Source organism: Artibeus jamaicensis, unplaced genomic scaffold (genome assembly GCF_021234435.1).
Source record: "Artibeus jamaicensis isolate MK-2021 breed Jamaican fruit bat unplaced genomic scaffold, CSHL_Jam_final contig_469, whole genome shotgun sequence".
NCBI classification, from domain to species: domain Eukaryota; kingdom Metazoa; phylum Chordata; class Mammalia; order Chiroptera; family Phyllostomidae; genus Artibeus; species Artibeus jamaicensis.
The window spans coordinates 85,446-106,853 of NW_026521847.1; the positions used below are offsets into that span (position 1 = coordinate 85,446).

Genomic DNA, 21,408 nt, shown 5'->3' on the forward strand with positions numbered 1-21,408 from the left:
AAGCAGCTCTTCCCACCCCCCAGGCAATCTGCCCCAGCTGGAAGACTCCGGGGCACCAAGACCTTGCTCCTAAGAGGCAGATTACCTTATCTACTGCCCCTAGCTGGTGAATCCCGAAGGATGAGAGTGGGTCCAGCTTCTGTATACATTAGGGAGCAAGGGGTTCTGCAGAGATCCTCATCCGTGCCCGTTGAGGACTGGGTCCAGGCTATTGTCCTCACAGGAGCCTGGTTAATGACGAGACAGGCAGACATGTTGGCTGTGGACTGCCTCCAGCTCGGAGGAGGTGTGAGTACTGGGGAGACTGACATTCTCACCCAACAATAAGTGAAACCACCAGGTTGGGGACAGTGTCAGAAGGTGGTGAAATGCAGATATATGGGGGCCGTGTGGGGATAGTGAGTGTTGGGGAAGTGTTTTAGGAAAAAACAATTGGGAAGAGCTGGAGGCAGTTGTTGGGGTATGGGGCTCCCAGCAGAGTGGAGCATGAGGACTCACAGGCACCCAGCCTCTCCTCCAGCAGCAGCACCTGGTCACTGAGAGACTCTATCCGGTCACCCCAGCCCCACAGCTCTGCCACCTGTTCCGGCTGCAGGTCTTGGGGAGGCGTGGGCAGCACCGCTTGGACCCAGGCCCCAGGGCGCCTGGCCCACTGCAAAGGAAGAGATGCCTCAGGGTGTTGAGGATGGACTGCCCCGCCCAACGGGGTTCGGCCCCAGGTATCCAGTCTCACCAGCTCCAGCCTTTCCAGGCGCCCTCGCAGCTCACGGATCTTCTGCTCCAGGGCACACTCAACCTTTTCTGATTTCGCTTCCTGAACTGGGACAAATGAGAACATGACCACTGCCCAGGCCCTGCCACCAGCCCTTTCCGTGGCCCACACTCCCGCTGCTCACCGGCCACAGTAAAGATGCTGGCACTGGTTGGAGATTCCCGAGACCCGCTGGTGCAGGTGCGCCTGTCTGGGCCCAGCACCAGGCCTTGCGGGCAGCCACAGAGGAAGCTGCCTGCGGTGTTTAGACAACGGTGCGAGCAGAGGGTGACGCGAGTTCTACATTCATCCACATCTAGTTAGGGGAAAGAAGAGGGAGCTGAGGAGTTGGGACAGTGCCCTGATAGACAGGGAAGGCCCAGCATCACCAGAGGGGAGGGCGAGCCAACTCACCCACGTGACAGTGCCTCCCACCCCAACCAGGAGTGCACTCGCACTGGTCAGGCCGAATGCAGACGCCTCCGTTCAGGCAGGGCTTAGCGCAGATGGCTGCCGGCACAGGAAGGACCGTTTAGAACACGGCTTCGGGCTTTCTAACCCCGGGGGCCCACCTCCCTGAGGCCCAGGAAGAACCAGCCTCACCTTCATCACAGGTGAGTGCCCCTGGACGACGCTTCTTCCAGCCCTGGCAGCACACGGCATGAGTCTGCCGCACCTCCCGCCTCACCTCCCGCCACGCCACTAGGTAGGTGGTCCTGGAACACAGTGTCTGACTGTAGACCCTTGCATATGGATCCTAGTTGGGGTTCTTGGGGTTCCTCTTGAAAGACTGGAATCCAGACTCTCCGCTCCTCACCTGTACATGCTGCAGACGCGCCCTCCAGCACACAGAGTAAGGTAGGGCTTATACACTGGTTGGCTGTAGGACTCGTTGTAACGCAGTGGGACCACCAGCGTCTGCTTGGAGCAGACTCCCTGACTGCACCCATGTGAGAGAAGGTGGGAGACGTGAGTGGGCCAGGCCTTGGAGAGCCTGGAATCCTAGATCCCTCCAGGCTCACCGAGGCCCAGTCCGACAGCCTCACACCCATTCTAAACTTCTCTGTTTAGCCACCTGTGAAGCCCCAACCCCCAGAAGGTTTCCTTAAGATCTTACCCTGCCCCCGCCCCCTGCTGTCACCTCTCTTTGAGGGATCCACCCTTGGAACCTTCGCCTGACAGCAGCAGGAGGAGGAATGAGAGTCCACCTAAGAGAGTGCACAGCTCAGCCCTTGACCCCATGGTCCTCCTTGGCTCCAGACCGCCCTGCCGGCTACAGGCAAGAAGAGATTAATGACAGCCTTCCCTCCCCTGTTAACTTCTCCAGCTCCAGCCCCTCCAAAGCAGTCTACTGGTGCCTTTTAAGGGTGACAGGACACTCATTTGTACACACTTGCACTAGTCACCAGGATTGCCAACACCCGCAGGCACATTTACCAGCACCCTTCTTTTTTTTTAGCATGCCACGAGCCACGCAGCACCATACGGGCTGCCGCCCCACACGCTCCCTCCTTCTTTCTGCACACACAGCTAACCCTCCCCTAATGACCTTCCAATCTCTAACATGCCCTCTTCCACTCAATCTTTCTACCTTCGAAACCTCAGGTATTCACCACTACACCTCGCATACAAACTTGCACACAAACCCACACACCTGGAAACTCCAGACCTTAAACACATTCCCACTACCCTCACACACCCACAGCATCTCGTACCTCTTACCCAGACAACGCCCCCGACTCACGCTCACCGCAAGGTTCTGAATGACCCCCCTCCCCCACTGACATTCTCTCCCCACCTGCCTTTCCCTCTCTCCCAGAAACTTCAGGCCACCAGCCTCAGCAGCAGCAGCTCAGACTGGTGGGTAGGCTGGGCTGCTGCAGAAGGGCTGGGCTACACAGAGTCCTCCCATTCCTGCCCCCTCCCTCGGGCCTCCACCGTAGCTCCAGCTTGTTCTGCTTAGTGGAGTCCAAGTCCTACTACCTTCACCCCAACCCAGCAAAGGACCCCGTAGAAGTATCTTCCAAACTTAAGGCCCCTTGTTTCTGGAACCCTCCCCAAATCGGCAGAGGCTACTGGCTATGTAACACCACCAGAACCCTTGGCCATTGCCTCCCTTTTAAACCCCGCACAGAGTGAAAGAGACCTGGGGAGCAGGGAGAGGGAGCTAGCAGAGAACAAAGTAGGGTCAGATGACGGGAAAAGAGGCAAAAATGGCTGAGGCAAGAAGGAAGGGGAAGTCATCACTGATAGGCAAGAAGGCCACCCAGGGCACTAAGAGGAAAACTAACCCCATTTTCTGATGACATTTGTTAGGGCCTAGTGGGGGTGGGGCGGGGCACAGTTGAGTCAGCCACCACCCCTACGTCAGAGCAGACAGGGCCTTATTGTATCTACCAAAATTCTTTCTTTCAATGAAGAAGGGACTCATTATCCAGCCCCTCGCTCAGCTCTGGTCTACAAAGGTCAGAAAGGGGCTCAACAAATGCCCACCCTGACCCTTAGCCCCCTCATCTAGGGTGGGGGTAGGAGAGACATTCTATCCATGAAGCTGAAGCATACACCACTGGAGGGAGCCCTGAGCCCAGCCTCCCAGTCTGAGGCTGGGACAGTTAGAGGATTGTCCTGAGCAGGAAAAAAACCCACACAGAATGGACATTGAGAGAGCAGAAACACCAAGAAGGTCCCACCCCAAACCAGGCATTGGGGCGCCCAGGCCTCCAACTCTCCATTCCCATCCTTTTTGGGGAGCCAGGTCCCCCTCACCTGGAAATGAGTCAAGACACACTGAGGAAATGGAACTTTATTTCCATAAATACTCGGTAACACCCATTCAAGAGTAGCTAAAAGAGGGGCTGGGGCCTCAAAGAAATCAGGCTCCCAGAGGGTACCCCAACACTGAACATAGGGACTGGGGGATCCCCAAACCTGAGATGGGCCTTGCAGGCCGCAGATATTCCCCAACACTGACACTTCAAGAATGGAACTGTCCCCATAGGGGAGCCTCAGGACCCACTCTCGTGGGTAGTTCTTCCTGGGCGTGGGAGGGCTGATGGCAAGGGAATGTGGGAGAACAGAAGCTAACGATGTCCTGAGAGGACTGGAAGGGGGCGCCTCTCCAGTGCAGCCAGAGGTGGAGGAGCAGCCACAAGTTAAAAACCTGGTTTCTCACTTCCCAACCTCCGCCTTGGGAGGATGGGAGAGCAGGGAGCAACCCCCGACTGAATACATGAGGTGGGGGAGACCAAGATGTGTCATTCACAGAGTGGAGGAGGGGGTCCTGGGAGCCCCGGCTGGTGGGGGCAGTGTGCGAGCAATGACATGGTCACAGGCACAAAAGAGCCCGACGTCTGCTTTCCAAGGCCACCACTTGGTCTCTGGGCCAGGGAGTCCCTAGAGGACCCCCGAGGGTGTCCTCAGGAGAGCCAAGGTTCAATGCAGATCTCATAAAGGGTGTGGTTGGAGTGCCAGGCTGTGTGGACGATCCCAGCCATTGGACACCTCACTATGGCACCCCGGGCCAAGAGAGTCTTCAACCCAAAAGAATCCCGAAGATAAACCTTTGAGGTGGGTGAAGAGACATGGAAGAAAGACACAGAGAGAGACAAAGTGAGTTCCTGCTCGTGTCTCAGGCCCCCTCCCCACAGGGCGAACCCTTTATTTTAGCTCATGGGTCAGTAGCAGGGAGGGCCACAGACTGAGCTGAGACAGGTATGAAGAAATCCCAGATACTCACCAGTTGTTCTTCCATCTCCAAAACCGTCTCATTTTCATCATAGAAACCAAAGAAGCTATAAAGAGATGGGAGTGGGCCGTTATCAGGAGAGCTGGAGAAAATGAAAATATTTAACCGGACATCATGTACCCTGTGAAGTGACACACTAAGGACACAGCATCACTTCACCGAATTCTCATAAAAAATGTCTAACCTGAATAGAAAATAGCCAACAAACACAAACTGAGGGACGTTCTACAAAATAGCTGGCCTGTACGCTTCAAAAATATCAATGTCCCAGACTAAGACTGAGGAAGTATTCCAGGCTTAAAAAGACATGAAAACTAAATGTAATATATGATCCTGGGTTGGATCTTGCACAGGAATTTCTTCTAAAAAGACAATTGAAAAAATTCGAACAAGGTCTATGGAGTACCATATCAATGTTAATTCCCTGATTTTGATGATATTGCAGACATGTAAAAAATGCCCTGTATGTAGGAAATACACACTGACACACTAAAGTTTTAGGGGTAGAGACATCATGTCTACAACCTACTCTCAAATGGTTCACACACACACACTACACATGGAGACACTGGTGCTAGCACGGGCACAACGTTAACACTGAAGAAGACTAGGTGAAGAGTACACAAGATTGCTTTGTGCTACTCTGGAAACTTCCGAAGTATGAGACTAGTGGGGGAACAGTCAGAACACCTGGACCTGGACGTGCACCAGCCCTGCCACACCCCCACTGTGTACAGCTGGGCGGGCTTCTCCTCTTGGTCCCTTACTTCTCCTCTGTCTCTTTTCTACAAAGGAGACATATAAGAAATGCCTCCTTTGTAGAAAGGAAGTAAAACATTGTGGTTAACAAATAACCTGACTTCACTGCTTACTAATTCTATGAATATAAGCTTTTTGCACCCAAGTTTTCTAAAATGTGAAATGAAGGTAACAGTAATTGCCCATAGGATTGTTTAGAGGATGAAATGAGCTTTATATGAAAAGTACTTGGATCAACGCCTGGGGACAAAAGGTGCTATGTACTGTGAGCTATTATTACCTTCATAGGGTTGTTGTAGATCTGAAATGAAATATAAATAAATCCCATCTCTTACTCTTATTATAAGAGCTATTACCCCTTCACTCCAAACCCAACAATGCTTTCCTGTTTTACTTAGAACAACAAGTCAGGGGTCGTGGCTGCCAGGGGGTGGGGGAGGCAGGACTGAGGAGTTAGTGTTTAATGGGTATGGAATTTCAGTTTGGGAAGAAAAAGAAGTTCTAGAGGTGATGGATGGTGATGATGGTTACACAATAATGTGAATGTACTTAATGCCACTGAACCATACATTCAAAATGGCAACTTTTACGTTGTGTATATTTTAGAAAAAAGTCAAGGGCCTTACTTTGCCTCACAAAGGCTCAACACAATGGCTCCCTGCTACGTCTCTCACCCTCCTCTCCCACTCTCCCCTACTCCCTGCACTCACCGGCCTCCTCCTTCCTCACACCTGCCCCAGGACCATGCAGGTGCTGTTCTCCTTCCCTCAAACTGTTGCACGATGCCTTTCCTCATTTCCTTCCTCGGCTCAAAGGGCAACTCTTCCAGGAGGACTTCTTTGGCCACTATCTAAAACAGGCTCCAGTTATACTGTAAGCCCTTCCCCTGCCTTATTTTATTACTACCCGACATCTACTTTTACATCTATTATCCGTATCGCCCACAAGAATTTACACTACATAACAGCAGGGACTTCTCTTTTTTTGACAGCTACATTCCCCAGGGCCCAGAACTGTGCCATGGCACATAGTGCTCAATGAGTGACTAAGTAGGTCAGGTGACATTTCGTGTCAGTCATGCTGATCTGTAACAGAGGCAGGCACACAGTGCCTTGGAGACCTGGATTTTCCTGAGGAATAATGAGATGGAAAGGATGAGTATGGAGGCAACCACAGTAGTCAGTTAAGTAAAACGGGCGCTAGGAAATGGATTCAAATAGCATGGAACTGTCTACACATACTGTGCCGAAGTTAATGTCCTGGCTCCGATATTGTGCTGCAGTTCCACAGGGTGCAGCCACTGGAGGAACTAGGTGAAGGGTACACAGGACCTCTCCAAAACACCTTCGCCATTTCCTAAGAATTCGTAATTATCTCAAAGTTTATAAGTTTTTACAAAACCAGGGGTGGTAGGGATGGAGAGGAAATAGAATCAGCAAGAGGTAGTGACTTGCTAGATACAGGGGCTGAGGGATGATTTCCAGGTTTTGGTCTTGGCTGAAAGGATATGTGGAAAGTGGGGGCAGGGGTGGTGCATTCACGGAACAGTAGATCTGAACAGTAGATCAGTTTTAGGCATGAGATGAAGATTGGTGGGGGTTAGGGGGTATCCTTAGCCAATCTTCAGGCCACACAGTCCCTTATTACCTGGACTGCCAGGGGGTAATAACTCCATCATCAGGGCCCCCAATCAGCACCATTCGGCCCACACGGAGAAAGTTCTTCCGCCACACTGCGGGTTGGGAAGAAGATAGCCCGAGTTAGCCACAGGGATTAGGCCAGGCTTGAGAGGGGGAACATAGGGGATCACAAAAGCAGAAAATGGAACCCAAGTAGAAGCCCGGGGTCTCACCAGTAGCATTAGGATGGTCTCTTTCCCCATTGATCAGGGCCAGGAAGCTGCTGGCATTGAGGTACAAGTCATCGTGGTGGGGATCTGGGTACAAACAGCATTTAGAAAAACAGAGAAGCAGGGAGAGGAGGCAAGACTAGAGACTGGAAGACCAGTCAGGGGGCTACAGTAATAGACAAGGTGAAGAGTAATGTAATATAGCAGCGATAATAATTGTAAATATGATGTAAACACCTTTATCTAGCACCTACTATAAGCCAGATACTGTTCAAAGTATATTACACTCATCAATGTACTCAATCCTTACAACCACCCTATAAATTACGTACTATATTATCATATTGCAGATGAGGAAAACTGAGTCACAGGAAGGTTAAGTGATGCCCAAAGTCACCCAGCGGGGTCAGACTTCAAACCCAAGTAGTCTGAACCCAGCATCCATGATTTTAAAAAGTACCTTAGGCATTTGCACTATGGCCACTGCTTGTTTCTGTAAATAAAGTTTTATTGGAACACAGGCACACTTATTATTTACATGTGGCATATGGCTGCTTTCATACCAGTGTGCCAGAATTGAGTAGTGGCGACCATATGGCCTGCAAAACTGAAAACCTTTATTATCAGGCTCTTCATAGAAAAAGTTGGCTGACCACCGCACCAGACTATACTTTGTGAAATACTAGGTGATACACATAAGGCATTTTGAACAGTGCCTGTTCACAAAGTAAGTGCTCAATAAATATCAGTTATCACCATTATTATTGCTATTGGTTACGGTAGAGGGAGGGCAGCAGGCTCTACCCTCCAGGGTACGCCTCCATGGAGGTCCAGTTTAGCATCCCCTACTCACCATGCCAGTAGTTGCATATGGAGAATTCCTGCCCCCAGGGGCTATAGCAAATCCTGTAGAGGTTAGACCTCATGGAGGTAGGAAATAGCCACTTCAAGTAGTCAGTGTCTGACAAGAAAATGGCAGTGTCAAATAGCCCCAAACATTTGTGCCCCCAAACTCAGGGTCCTCTATAAAGCCCACAGTACCCACTTACCTCCATACTGTCCCATCTGTGGAGAGGACAGAGAGATGAAAGAATCCACATTGTGTTCCTCCATCACAGAGAGCAGTGCCCGGCACACCAGGCCCCCTGTAGGCAGACCGAAGCGGGTATGGATTTAGGGACAGCAAGGCCAACGGTCTCCCCACTCTGCCTCTCCCCCCGCCACAATGCACATAAGGAAGACTGAGGTCCAGAGGATACAGACATGCCCTGTGGCAAAAAGGCTCCACATCACGTAAACGAGAGTTGGAATTAGATTCTGGGTTTTCTGACTCTAACTCTAGGGTGCTTTTTACTGCCCCACTCACTATCTCTTAAGTCCAAGAAACTTAGGTCCATGGGTAATGGGGAAAGAAGTGGGCGACAGAGCAGGCAGCCTCCCACTCAGGACACACAGAGATGAGACCCAGGTGCTAAGGGAAGTCAGAAAAGGAAGGTTCAGGCACCAGGGTCCCCGCTAGAGCCATGTGGTTCAGGAAAGGGGATGAACATTAGGAAGTGTCCCTCAGATAAGGATGAAGCTAAAGACAGTTCTTAGCACTGGGGTGGGGAGGGGCACCTACCCTGCGAGTAGCAGATGAGATGCACCCCTTGAGGGGCCTTTGCCATGATGGGGGCCACAGCCTCTCGGAATCCTTGCACCTGTTCCCACAGGGGCCGCAAACTCTCTCTTCCATCGAAGAGATCCAGCACTGTCACCACAGTCCCGGGGTGTGTCTGTGGGAAGCGGTCAGTGCTGCAACTGGGAATGAACTATGAAGCCCCTCCACAAAACTCCCTGGCCGCGTCTACATGCCTACTGTGCCCTGCTAGAACTGGGGATCTCGTTCCCCACCCAACACTCCTGACACCAGCACCAGCTCCCAAGGTACTGGGCAGGCTCAGAAGGGCGGCTTTCAGTTCCGCATTCTCCCTCCCCAAACACTATAGATTTGTCCAACACCCCACAACCACGCGTCCCCTGCCAGACCTCGTTGATGTATTCCAGCAGGTGGCGGAAGCTGTACGAGCTGTCAAAGAGCCCGTGCACCACGATGACCGGCTTGTAGGAAGCACGATGGGGCGCGGGGACCGCAGGGAGCGACAGCAGCGCCAGGAAGGACAACAAGCACAGGATCCCCACAGCAGGGAGCCCTGGCCCCCCGAGCCCCAGCATGCTGTCGCCTGAGAGGGGGTGATGAGAGTTTGTGAGAGATGACAACGCCTCCTCTCCTCGGAACAGACAACAGGCAATCAAGCCTCTGCCGCCTGTGCCCACCCAGGTCCTTGTCAGAAAATAGCCAACTTTTTACACCAATCCTCTCCCCACAAACATACCCCTACCATGGAGACTCAACAACCCCTCACGACACCCCGCCCCCAACCCCGCAGGGACTGAGTCCCTAGGCCTAAGATCTTCCTAAAGCATCATCCGGGCTGCGCACCATCCAGGGTTTTGCAGGAAACCTCCCTGAGCAGTGGCACGGGTCCCCAGAAGGGTACAAACTCCCACCTGGCCTGGTTCCGAGAGCCTCCCTCCACCCGCTGTTTACTCCTGCCCAGCCTGGAACTCCGGGTGGGGGGTGGGGCCCGCGGAGAGCGGCGTGCGCACGGGAGTGACGGACAGGACGGGGGCGGCGGCGCGGGGTCGAGCGCAGCCGTCACGTCCGGGGCTTTCCCTGACAACCGCGCCGGCGTCCCCCGCAAAGCAGGCCCGGACTGGAGGGGCGATGGAGCTTTCCATTTCGCTCTAGGAGCAGGGAAGGAATAGGCGGACCGATCCATTCAGACAGTTAAGGAGAGGAAGAAGCAGAAAGAGGTTCTGGGAACAGAGAGTAGGCCTTCGCCCCAGTGCCCAGTTCTTGGGTCCGGCTCCGCAGCGGAACAAGACTTTTAATTTCCCCCGGGTGGCGCTGGGGGACAGTATCGGGAAAGGCAGTCCTCCGCACTTGGTTGTCGCCTGCCAACCCCACCCCCGCCAGTAGGCCCTAGGTAGCTCTTACAACTCTTGATTCTGAAGTGCGTGTTGTGCCCTTGTCTGCAGAGAAGCGGAGAGTCCTCCTGGCCCCTTGAGCAAAAAGAGCGGTCTGGCCCAGTTTCTCCTGCCCTACTCTCCTCAGCTCCCCATAAAGGATCCACCCCCAAGGGGCGGAGGGCCCCTGAGGCAGCCGTGACTCAACCTTGCTAGCTTGGTTTCGACCACACTTTCAACCACGGCGACCCCCCACAGTCTGGCCCTCAGCTGGGAGCTCCCGTGGGCGGCTCCCCGGCCAGACCCTCCCACCCAGCCCAGACTTCCCAAACTCCAGATAGCCCCACCTCTCCACCTGTAACCCTGATCCAATACCCATGAAGAATTTAGTGAAGAAATAAAAGGTACTCGCTATAGCCAAGCTGCTAAATTACTAAAGTTTAGGTAGGTTGAGGTATAAAGAAATGATTCTATTCTTTAACATAAACTTTGTAATTCTATACTTCTGTGTCAATGTCTGTGTATGTGTGTGTGTGTATATATATCTATATCAGACTTCAAGATAACTTTCTGACCACCAACTGAAGGACTAAGGAAGGACTATTCAGATATCCAAACCACCTGACATCCAGTACCCAGACCGTGGGTCAGCTAGAGGAGTACCAATCCAGAGGCTAAGAACACAAAACTGGTTCTTCTGAAGAATGTACTTTTTGCTATAAAAACTCTCAGCTTTTCTTTCTTCTTGGAAACACTGAGTATAGCTTACTGTGTTTTCATTTTGCAAACCCAAAGACCCTTAAATAAACCTTTTAATAAATCTAAGTCATTTATTTTTAGCAAAGCCTCCAGATTCAGTGAGCTCATTGGACACCAGGTGCCTTAGCTGGAGCTTTTACTTAGCATTTGAAGACTTTTCCCTCGAGAAAAGGACTTCCCAGTTTGTCTGAACCCCTCTCTTTTTTCACAGGGTCTTTACAGGTCTTAAGTCTCTCCCAATAAAACTACCTTAAGCCCTGGCTGGTGTAGCTTAATTGATTGAGTGCTGGCCCACAAACTGAAATGAAAGGTTGCTGGTTCGATTCCCAGTCAAGCCACATGTGTGGGTTGCACGCCAGGCCCCCCAAGTGGGCACTTGCCAGAGGCAATCGATCAATGTATCTCTCACATGTTGGATGTTTCCCTCCTTTCACCTCTCTCTAAAAATAAATATAATCTTTTTTAAAGCCCCAAGTTGTGTAGAATGAAGATGAGGTGGTGGTAGACGGTTAGGGGCTCACACATACACCATAGAAACCAGAATAAGAAGCCATGATCTAAATTCCTGCAGCCTGGTACTGGCCCAGGTAAGGGTCTCTGTACAGGTAGCTCTGTAATCTCCTTCTAGACACGGAGGGAAAGAACACAGCCTCGAAGAGTGACTGCCTCAGGTGAGAACTGGGAAGTACTGATCTAAAGGGGGGGGGGGTCACAATAATGCCCTGGCTGTGTCCTTGCAAAAAGCCCAACCCCTGTAAGTCTAGGTAGATTGCCTACCTTCTCCATTCCTCCCCATCTATTCACTCCAAGATGTGATACACTAATAAAAAGATTACAATCAGCCCTGGCTGGTGTGGCTGAGTGGATTGAGCACTGGCCTGCAAATGAAAAGATTGCTGGTTCGATCCCCAGTCAGGGCACATACCTGGGTTGCAGGCACATGCCTGGGTTGTGGGTGTGGGGGAGGGGTGGCAACCACACGTTGCTGTTTCCCTCCCTTTCCTCTAAAAATAAATAAATAAATATTTTTGGAAAAGACTGCAATTACACCGTGCCCCCAGGTTGACTTAGGAGGTGGCTTTGTGTCTTGGGGGTGAGAGAGGTGGGGACATTTATTTTATTTTTTTAATTTCATTTATTCGATTTTTAGACAGGAAAGGGAAGAAAGATAAACATCAATTTGCTGTTCCACTTACTCATGCATTTGTTTGTTCTTTGTGTGTGTTTAAAAATATGTTTTATTACTACCAGCAGGAGGGACAAGCATGGATGGGGCTGTGGATACACTGGGCTCAGGGTATGTGTGGGCGGTGAGGAGGTGATGACTGGGAAGCAGGAAGGGAAGGGGTAGGTCTGGAAGCCAGCTCCAAGGGCTCCTCAGGTGCACTTCTGGGAACGGCTAAAAGATTCATAGCAAGCTACTTCCGGGTCATCAATAAGATTAAGAAATTCTTGGAAATTTAGGTTCCCATCACTGTTCACATCCAATTTCTTCATCACGTGGTCAAGGACACAGGGTTCCTTCTGGTTCTTTGTGAAGGCAGCCAGTTCTGTATTCATGAGGGTTAGGAACTCTGTCTTGGAAAGTATGGAGCTGTTACTGTCCTGTCCAACGTACCTCCGGAAAACAGCAGAGACTCGATGCACTGCTCGGTCTCCGTAGGGCTGGACATTTTTGCCGTGTCAGAGTACAGCGAGGTGCAGAGGCTGTGAGCAGAGAGCAGCACAGCAACCTCTGGGTGGCGGTGGCAGCGGGTGGGCTGTTTGTTGATGCTTGATGTGCCCTGACCGGGAATTAAACTTGCAACATTGACATATCAGGATGGCGCTCTAATCAACTGATCTACCCAGCCAGGGTGGAGTGGGGGGGGGGGATTTAAGAAATGAATCTGGACACGGATGGGCCCAGGAACTCTAAGGAGCCCAATAAACAAAGGGGAAAAGGGGGTCAAATACATAATCCCAAATTGAGCTTCCGGAAATGAGCCGTTGATTTATCCCCTCCCTCTCCCAGGGCACTTCAGCTCATCACCCAGGTGGAAGAAAGTGTCTCCATCCCTAACCTTCCTCTTAGTTCTTTCCTCTGCCCCATCCCACGCACCCTTACTCTGAGCTATCAGAGATCCCACTTTGGCCTGGTAAAGTGCCTCCCACTTTACCTCCCCACTGACCTCAGGCCAGGGTGGCAGGTTGAGGCCATACCCCAGGAACTTTCCAGGCAATTGCAGGTCTCAACTCTGCACACAGTTCTCTCTCATACACAGTTATCTCTCCTAAAGTAGGTAAACTAGGGTCAAGAATTTGGGAGAAGATTCTGGGAATTCAAAAGGTACTCCGAGGGACGTTGAAGAGGGGAGACCTGACTGACATGAACCGGGTCTTCAGGGAACTGGGGGCTTGAGTCCACTAAGCACCTGCTCAGTTCCTCCTTACAACCGAATCACTACAGCCAGGCTTGGAGGGGAAGACTCTAGAGAGTTCTCTCCCTCCTCTTCTTTAGTCCCACCCCCCTCCCCTTGCCTGGTCTTGCTTGCCTCCCTGTTTCCATGACAACTCCGAGGGAGCCCAAACTTGGGAGTGGGGGCTCGAGCGCTGGGGTGAGAGGAGAGATGCAGGGTGAGAGGAGAGGAGACGAGTAGGGGTATGTCTGAAGCTCTCCCCAACTCCCGCCCCGGTCCCTTTAAGCTCCCCCCCACTTCCAGCTCTCCCTCCTTTCCACCCCCCACCCCCGCCGCTGTCTTCTCTCCATCTCTTGCGCTGCTGCTGGCTGCGCAATCTGTGCACCCAGACTCCGACGCCAGTTGGGGACCCAGACTCCAGCTGCAGGGACCCTGCCCCAGTGAGACTACAAGCATGTCATCGGAAAAGTCAGGTAAAAATCCACAACAAAACCTCCTACCCTCTTTAAGGTCTCCTGACTCTCCCCACAGCCTCGGCTCCAACCCTTTCCCTTACTCCTCCCTAGCGGGTGGTTTGGTTTCAATCCCCCTCTATCCGGCTCTTAACCACCCCCCAAATCCCCCTTGCTATATCACTTCCTTCTCTTCATTTCCTTCTCCCAGTTTCAGCCTCTGCCTCCTGCCAACAACATGGACAGCAGGGGGGAGGTTGAGGTAGTGAGGGAAGTACAGAATGCCTTGGCATCAGCCAGGTAGTGCAAGGATAGCATCACTGGGAGTGATAGACAGGTGACACTGGCTGGCATAAAGACAGCTGGGGATTGTCAGTGGGGTAAAATGCAGTTGACCCTGCTTTCTCAGCCCTGAAAGAAGTCCTGAGATTGCCAGAAAGGCTAGGGCACCCCCTCACCACTGAAGGAATGGCAGAGTGGAACATGTCATCCTACATGTGCTTACACAATTGTTGAATTGAGCACATGTTATACAGTGTTGTATGTCTACCCATGCACACACACGGGACTAGCTCAGAGAGGCAAAGCCATATGCCAAGGAGTACCGGAGACTGGGTCTGTGGCTGAAAGCTGTGTGCACCCTGCTGTGAAGAGCGGAAAGGAGCAGTGGAAGTTGCGACCTCAAAAGTAGATTGAAAGACAGAAGGGGGGCACAGATGGCCTAGATACAACCCCTGCCCTGTCCTGTTCCCCAAATGAGAGATGGCTTCTCACCCATCTCCTCTGTCTCTCCCATTATCTTTCTCCTTCCTCAACCCTGTCCGTCTCCCCCTACCCCTCCTTATCTCATCTCTGTCTTCTCTCTCCCTGTACCCTCACCTCTCTGCCCACTGCCCCCAGGCCTCCCCGACTCAGTCCCTCACACCTCTCCGCCGCCCTACAATGCTCCCCAGCCGCCGGCCGAACCCCCCGTCCCGCCCCCACAGGCAGCCCCCTCCTCGCACCACCACCACCACCACCACCACTACCAGTCTGGCACCGCCACCCTCCCGCGCTTAGGGGCTGGCGGCCTGGCTTCTTCCGGGGCCACTGCTCAGCGTGGCCCCTCCTCCTCTGCCACTCTGCCACGACCCCCACACCACGCCCCGCCCGGGCCGGCCTCCGGGGCACCCCCACCCGGCTGTGCTACCTTGCCCCGCATGCCCCCCGACCCTTACCTGCAGGAGACTCGCTTCGAGGGCCCACTGCCCCCACCGCCGCCCGCCGCCGCGGCTCCGCCCCCGCCGGCGCCCTCTCATACTGCCCAAGCCCCCGGCTTCGTGGTGCCCACGCACACCGGGACGGTAGGCACCCTGCCGCTGGGCGGCTACGTGGCCCCCGGCTACCCCTTACAGCTGCAGCCTTGCACTGCTTATGTGCCAGTCTACCCAGTGGGCACGGTGAGTACCGGGCGGACAGGGGCCTGGGAGGAGGAGGAGGACGGCACGCTGGGGCAAGACCAGGAACTGGGGACACCTTGGGGGCTCGTGTGGTAGAGAAACAGGGTCAGGGGACCTGGTGGCCTTCGGGGGGTAAGACCTCCGTGGAGGAGGGACTAGGGTAAGGCCTGGGAGTGGGGCATGGAGGGTGTCCAGCAGTTAGTCGGGGTCAGAGCTCGTGGCCTGAAAGAGGGAACAGAACAGATGAGGGAGAAGAAACCAGGGACTGAGTAGGGGAGGCCCGGTAGGTACCAGAGAGAAGAAACAGGGTCTGAAGTGAGGCCTGGGCAGCACTGGTGGGGCCACACCTTGGGGGAGGGAGTGTGGAGACCTCCAGGATACAGGGTTAATGACCGCAAGGAAGGAAGGAAGGAGAGGGACCAAGGTGGAATTAGGTATTCTGGAAGGCTAATGGATGATCAAGTCTTTTGAGAAGCAGCACGCAAGAGCTGTGCTTTAAAAACTGCTCTTCCAAAAGCAGAATATTGTGGGGGACCCTCAGAGAGGGTCCGTCCGAGTGAGACTCTCCCCACCCTTCCCCCACAAACCTTCCTTCCACAGCCCTATGCAGGCGGGACCCCGGCGGGAACGGGAGTAGCCTCCACGCTCCCCCCGCCACCCCAGGGCCCCGGGCTGGCCCTGCTGGAGCCACGGCGCCCGCCGCACGACTACATGCCCATCGCAGTGCTGACCACCATCTGCTGCTTCTGGCCTACAGGCATCATCGCCATCTTCAAGGCAGTGCAGGTGTGTGTGTGTAGGGTGGGAGACCGGGTGTTTGGGGAGGAGGCTCACTCGATGTTTTTCTTACTCCCAGGGAGTGCAGGACGTTCCGGGGAGCATCGTAGTGAGAGGCCGAGGCATAGTTCTCTCATCCGCTCTCCCCCGCCTCTCCCCCGCAGGTGCGCACGGCCTTGGCCCGCGGAGACATGGTGTCGGCCGAGATCGCTTCGCGCGAAGCCCGGAATTTCTCCTTCATCTCCCTGGCGGTGGGCATCGCAGCCATGGTGCTCTGTACCATCCTCACCGTAGTCATCATCATTGCCGCGCAGCACCATGAGAACTACTGGGATCCGTAGAGACGCCCTCGGCCCCGCCCCGCCCTGCGCCCCGCGACCTCCCGAGCGCGTCCTGCAGTCTGGCCGCGGACCCAGTGGGCGCCCCGCACACCCGCCCCAGGGGCTACGGGACTTCGGCACGTCCCGAACTCGGACTCCACAGAACCTCTAGCCTCTCCGGCACGCTCCGAATCCAGTTCCTCAGGAACCCCGCCAAAGCCCACACCCCCAGAGACGCCGCGTCCCCGATCTCAGCCAAACGCCGGCCCCCAGCCGCTCCAGACCCCCCGCCCGCCCTCCCTCCTAAGCGCAGCGCCCCTAGCGGAGCTCCCTGAGTGTTTGCTCCGCCGCCTGCAGGCCCCTCCTCCTCCCGTGTAGGCCCCGCCCCCGCTCTGACAATGCCCCGCCTCCCGGCTCCCACTGCTTCCTTCTCTTCTGGCAAGTGATTCCGTGCGGTGATTGGCCCCAGACTGAGTCCCTAGACAGACTCTTCTGCTTCTACTGGCGCTAGGACCCAGCCCCGGGGTAGGCACGATCCCCAGGCTAACTCCGGGTTTTTGTTTCTTTTTTTTCTAGTACAGTTTTCGCATCGCCCTCCCCGATCTCCGCCGATTTTCTTGCTAATTCCAGAGCCTCTCATTTTGGTTTGTTTTGATTTGATTTGGAATGAGATTTGGGAGGTTCCTAGTTTAGGGCCCTGCTCCCTGAGATGAAGATTACATCCCAGTTCTCTGTAAATACTCCCTTCCACCTCTCCCAACCCCTGAGTAGCCAGCCAGGCAGAAGGGACCTCAGGGTACGCACCTTCCAATGTCTGGAGGGAGCCAGCCCGTTCCCCACTTCCCTGGGCATTCCCCCAGTTTATTCTGATCTGTGAGTGAGAGAGAGAGAGAGAGAGAGAGTGTGTGTGTGTGTGTGAATTTCTGAAAGACAATATTAAAGAGTCTAAGTCGATTTACTAACCGCAATTCCGAAGACTGAAGCTTTGCAAAGACCCTGCTCTTTTGGCTCCCCTTTTCCACCTCCCCTCATTTCTCCTTGGGGTCTGGTGGGGGAAGAAAACTGACAAACGAACAGAGGCCGATTTCCAGAACCCCAGAGAAACACACAAGTGCAGGGAGAAGGGTTCCTTGGGATACGACCTGGGAAGATCTTGCGTTCCATTCCCGGTGGGGATTTCCCCAACACACCCTTTCCACTCTCTAACACACTGGGCTTACGTCTTGGAGAGGGAGAAGATACAATGAGATCCAAGGACTTCAGGAAGAAAAGGGCAGGGCATTCTGAAGAAGTTGGTCAAAGATAGGCTAGCAGGGGCAGAGAAAAGTGCCAGCTACCCACAGTGGTTCCTGCCTAGGGGATGGAAGGTGACAAACAACTTGAATCAGAACCCTAAGTAGTTTGTTGCACCAGTTTAGGGAAGGCAGAGGAAAAAGAGCTGTGAGAGCTTGTCTCAGTCTATGCCAGCTGCTATAACAAAAGTAGCACCGACTGGGTGGCTTATAAACAACAGTAATTTATTTCTCAGAGTTCTGAAGGCTGGAGGTCTGCGTTCAGGGTGCCAGCACAATCAGGTATGGGAGGGCCCTCTTCTGGGTTGCAGACTCTCATCATCTCTTCACATGGCAGAAGGGGTGAGGGAACCCTGTGTGGTCTGTTCCATAAGAGCACTAATCCCATTCATGAGGGATCACCCTCAGGACCAAATCACCTCCCAAAGGTACCACCTCCTAATACCATCTCTACACATTAGGATTTTAACGTATGAATTTTGGAGGGAACACATTCAGACTATAGCAGAGCCCCAAGGAGGAGGTCTCTGAAATCCTCTTAAATCCCGTTGGGTCTTATTGCCCTCTCCTACCCTGAGGGCCTGTCAAGGGGCCTCTTGGGGAGGGGAGGAGGGCACAAGCAGTGGACTTGGAATCTTCAGTTGTACACCTGCAGGACCTGGTCCTGTCCTGACTCCATGCATTCAGACAATATGCAGATACCGTGCAGGATGGTGGCAAGACATCTGCCAAGACAGCAGAGGAGAACACTGGCTTCATGGAGTTAATAAACTAGAAATAGGAGACATGGGAGGAAGATGGGATGAGGTGTGGAAATCATAGGCTCTCCATTAATTTTTTATCTTCACCCAAGGACATTTTTTTCATTCTTTTTAGAGAGAGAGGGAGGGAGAGAGAGAAACATCGATGTGAGAAAGAAGCATTGAAGCATCGATTGGTTGCTTCCTATGAGCATCTGGACTGAGAATGGAATGTGCCAGCACAAGGATCGAACCCACAACCTAAGTATGTGCCCTGACCGGAACCTGGAACCCTATCATTGCCGCATAGTGCTCCAACCAAATGAGCCACCCTGGCCAGGGTGTGGGGTCATGGGTTCTCCTTTATACATTTCAGGTTGAATGTGCCTTTCTCACCAAACTTCTTCTTTTTTATATATATATTTTTTTTTATTTGTTTATTTTTAGAGACAGGGGGAAAGAGAGGGAGAGAAACACCAATGTCTGACAAATACATCTGTTGGTTGCCTCTCACATGCCCTGGACTGGGAACTGAAACAGTGACCTTTTGGTTTGCAGGCCAGCACTGAATCCACTGAGCCACACCAGCAGGGCCTCACCAAACTTCTTGAAAAAAGAATTCCCTGGCTGGTGTGGCTCAGTGGATTGAGCATGGGCCTGTGAACCAAAGAGTCACTGGCTCGATTCCCAGTCAGGGCACATGCCTGGGCTGCAGGCGAGGTCCTCAGTATGGGGTATGCAAGAGGCAACCACACATTGATGTTTCTCTCCCTCTCTTTTTCCTTCCCTTCTCCTCTCTCTAAAAATAAATAAATAAAATATATTTTTTAAATCTATACTTTAAAAAATATATCAATAGTTAGCTTTAAAAAAAAAAGAAAAAAGAATTCATGTTTGCAACCTCTACTTCCTTACTGCCTACTCATTTTCCTCTCTTAAATAAGGGAGTATTATTGTCACAGACATTTCTGTGTCTGTCTTTTTTTCACACCCACTGTTTCTTAACTCTTTGAAATATGCTTCTACTCCCTGCTCAGATAGTACCCAATGACCAGCCCTGGCTGGTGTGGCTCAGTGGAATTGAGTGCCGGCCTGCAAGCCAAAGGGTCACCGGTTCAATTCCCAGTCAGGGCACATGCCTAGGTTGCAGGCCAGTTCCCAGTGTGGGACGCCCAAGAGGCAACCATACATTGATGTTTCTCTCCCTCTCTCCTTCCCTTCTCCTCTAAAGATAAATAAATAAAATATTTTTAAATAAATAAATAAAATATTTTTTAAAAAGAAAAAGAAAATAGTACCCAGTGACCAGAAGTGACCAGGAGCCAAAATCAATGGCATTTTTCTGAACCCTTCCATATTTGTCCCTTGACCTTGGATTCTTCACTCCCCCAGGGTCCGACACATGCCATCTCTTTCCCCTTTATTTTCATATACACCTCTAATCATCTTCTCCCCCTCATCCTTGTTTTTTCTCCTCTCTTCTCCTAAGAGCTTACTCTGGATTTTTTCCTTCTTTGGGAACATCCCTTGAAAATCCCATCCACCCCAACTTCAGACATTATTTCTAATGTTTCTCTGCTATAGACTGATGTTTGTGTTACCCCAAAATTCATATGTTGAAACTTGATCTCCACTGTGACAGTGGAGCCCGGGGAGTGTGCTGAGGTCATGAGGATGGACTGTCATAAGTGGGATTACTACCCTTATTAAAGAGACTTCAGGGAGCTCCCTTGCCCCTTCCCCCCATGTAAGGGCATAGTTAGAAGACAGCCATCTATGAACCAGAAGTGGCTGTCAGCAGACACTGAATCTGTTGGTCCCTTGATCTTGGACTTCCCAGCCACCAGAACTCTGAGAAATAAATGTCTGTTGTTTATAAGCTACCCAGTTTGCGGCATTTTGTTACAGCAGCCTGAGTTTACTAAGACATTACCCAACCTATATATGTATATGCAGGCATTCTTCCAGGGCCTGTGGAGCACCCACCTGGACCATGGACCAAACTCAGCATATTCCAAACCAAACCGACGAAATGCTACTGAAAACCTGCTTCCCTGTCTCTATTAATGGCACCATTTTCCCAGCACCCTTATCTGAAAACCTGATGCCTTCTCCAACTCCCTCCTACCTTTACTTTTGGTCTGCTGACAAGCTTAGCCAATTCTATCATCACAATATCTTTTGAACCTATAACTTTTCCCCAGCCCTTACTGGAAAAATGATCTCACGCAGGATTATTGCAACAGCTGCCCTAACAGGTCTCCCTACTTCCTACATCTACCTACTCCAAGTCCCCCTTCACACTGCTATCAGGTTATTCTCCCTACACACACTTAAATAACCCCAATGTTCAAAGGGCCTGCAAACTTCCCTACTGCTTACTCAATTATTTACAACATTTTAATTTGGTGCTCAACACCTTCCATAACTTAAAATTCAGCTTTCTCTCTTCAACCTAATCTCCAACCAAACTGAATTACTCGTCATTTCCACCTCCAGGTCTTTACCCAGCCATCTTCAAATCTTAGACCTCTTTCTCCCACCTCTGCCTGTTATAAACCAAATCATTTTCTGCTTACCATGTGTTTCAGACCACATCTAAGCCTTTGTTCAGGATGTTCTTTCACATTTCACATCTGCTGCTCCACTTGGCTAAAATTTACCTATTCTTCAAGGCATGGATCAGTTCAGCCTCTCACCTCCAGCAAGAAGGAATCTCTCTCTCTTACAGGTTAGACTAAGCAGTGGGTTTCTCAACAGGGCTGCAGCATTCCTTGAAGCAATGGTTCTCAGCCCTGCTTACACATTAGATTTATCTGGGGAGCATTTAAAAATCCCAAAGCCCTGTTTGCATCTAGACCAATTAAACCAGAATCTCTGCAGGTGGTACTCAGGCATCAATATTTTTAAAGACATCCCTAGGTGATTCCCATGAGCAGCCAAGGCTGGGAATCGATGGGGAGGGGAGAGGCCAAAAAGTGTGGCTTCAAGCAGAGTAACTTTCTGTAGAAGACAGGTGCCAGGTCTAAAACCTACTCATTATTGACGTTATCTGTATTTCCTCCCATCTCTTCTCATCTGAGATCATGATGTACTCACCTTACATATCTTGTGAAT

General features: G+C 52.0%; 3 protein-coding genes and 1 pseudogene across 12 annotated transcripts; 1 reads left to right on the plus strand and 3 right to left on the minus strand.

Annotated features, from left to right (window-relative positions):
* Nucleotides 1–62: 62 nt before the first annotated feature.
* Nucleotides 63–3,463, minus strand: EGFL8 (EGF like domain multiple 8). Of its 7 annotated transcripts, XM_053667458.1 has the most exons (9): nt 2,898–3,463; nt 1,893–2,024; nt 1,569–1,691; nt 1,355–1,467; nt 1,166–1,261; nt 897–1,067; nt 734–819; nt 499–652; nt 63–227 (listed from the first exon to the last, which is right to left on the minus strand). In XM_053667458.1, the coding sequence occupies exons 1-9, from the start codon at nt 2,993–2,995 to the stop codon at nt 178–180; spliced, it is 1,023 nt and encodes a 340-aa protein (XP_053523433.1). In that variant the 5' UTR covers nt 2,996–3,463; the 3' UTR covers nt 63–177. The 7 variants fall into 7 exon arrangements, with proteins under 7 accessions (XP_053523433.1, XP_053523432.1, XP_053523431.1 ...); XM_053667457.1 differs by having other exon boundaries at nt 63–652; XM_053667456.1 differs by having other exon boundaries at nt 499–819.
* A 76-nt stretch (nt 3,464–3,539) lies between these two features.
* Nucleotides 3,540–10,295, minus strand: PPT2 (palmitoyl-protein thioesterase 2). Of its 4 annotated transcripts, none has more exons than XM_053667466.1 (9): nt 10,145–10,284; nt 9,133–9,326; nt 8,726–8,879; nt 8,154–8,249; nt 7,958–8,065; nt 7,108–7,191; nt 6,903–6,987; nt 4,488–4,542; nt 3,540–4,311 (listed from the first exon to the last, which is right to left on the minus strand). In XM_053667466.1, exons 2-9 carry the CDS (start codon nt 9,316–9,318, stop codon nt 4,168–4,170), a joined length of 912 nt encoding a protein of 303 aa, XP_053523441.1. In that variant the 5' UTR covers nt 9,319–9,326; nt 10,145–10,284; the 3' UTR covers nt 3,540–4,167. The 4 variants fall into 4 exon arrangements, with proteins under 4 accessions (XP_053523441.1, XP_053523439.1, XP_053523440.1 ...); XM_053667464.1 differs by lacking the exon at nt 10,145–10,284 and adding an exon at nt 9,655–10,091; XM_053667465.1 differs by lacking the exons at nt 3,540–4,311; nt 4,488–4,542 and adding exons at nt 4,556–6,385; nt 6,497–6,611 and having other exon boundaries at nt 10,145–10,295.
* Nucleotides 10,296–12,137: 1,842 nt separating this feature from the next.
* LOC119053706 (protein S100-A11-like) lies at nt 12,138–12,620 on the minus strand (annotated as a pseudogene).
* Nucleotides 12,621–13,452: 832 nt separating this feature from the next.
* PRRT1 (proline rich transmembrane protein 1) lies at nt 13,453–16,898 on the plus strand. The gene is made up of 4 exons (XM_037151501.2): nt 13,453–13,744; nt 14,624–15,162; nt 15,763–15,948; nt 16,104–16,898. The coding sequence occupies exons 1-4, from the start codon at nt 13,516–13,518 to the stop codon at nt 16,278–16,280; spliced, it is 1,131 nt and encodes a 376-aa protein (XP_037007396.2). The 5' UTR covers nt 13,453–13,515; the 3' UTR covers nt 16,281–16,898.
* The last annotated feature ends 4,510 nt before the right edge of the window (nt 16,899–21,408 follow it).

Excerpts from the sequence above, each read along its gene's own strand:
- EGFL8 (XM_053667455.1), bottom strand. The coding sequence starts at position 2,995 with ATGACTTCCCCTTCCTTCTTGCCTCAGCCATTTTTGCCTCTTTTCCCG. Across the intron at positions 1,068-1,165 it reads TGGGAGGCACTGTCACGTGG|ATGTGGATGAATGTAGAACT; the intron begins GTGAGTTGGCTC and ends TCCCCTAACTAG. Across the intron at positions 820-896 it reads CAGCATCTTTACTGTGGCCG|TTCAGGAAGCGAAATCAGAA; the intron begins GTGAGCAGCGGG and ends CATTTGTCCCAG.
- PRRT1 (XM_037151501.2), top strand. The coding sequence starts at position 13,516 with ATGTCTGAAGCTCTCCCCAACTCCCGCCCCGGTCCCTTTAAGCTCCCC. Across the intron at positions 13,745-14,623 it reads CATGTCATCGGAAAAGTCAG|GCCTCCCCGACTCAGTCCCT; the intron begins GTAAAAATCCAC and ends CACTGCCCCCAG. Across the intron at positions 15,163-15,762 it reads CAGTCTACCCAGTGGGCACG|CCCTATGCAGGCGGGACCCC; the intron begins GTGAGTACCGGG and ends TTCCTTCCACAG.
- PPT2 (XM_053667465.1), bottom strand. The coding sequence starts at position 9,318 with ATGCTGGGGCTCGGGGGGCCAGGGCTCCCTGCTGTGGGGATCCTGTGC. Across the intron at positions 6,612-6,902 it reads ATTACCCCCTGGCAGTCCAG|GAAATGGCGAAGGTGTTTTG; the intron begins GTAATAAGGGAC and ends ACGAATTCTTAG. Across the intron at positions 6,386-6,496 it reads AGGACATTAACTTCGGCACA|GAAAATCCAGGTCTCCAAGG; the intron begins GTATGTGTAGAC and ends ATTATTCCTCAG.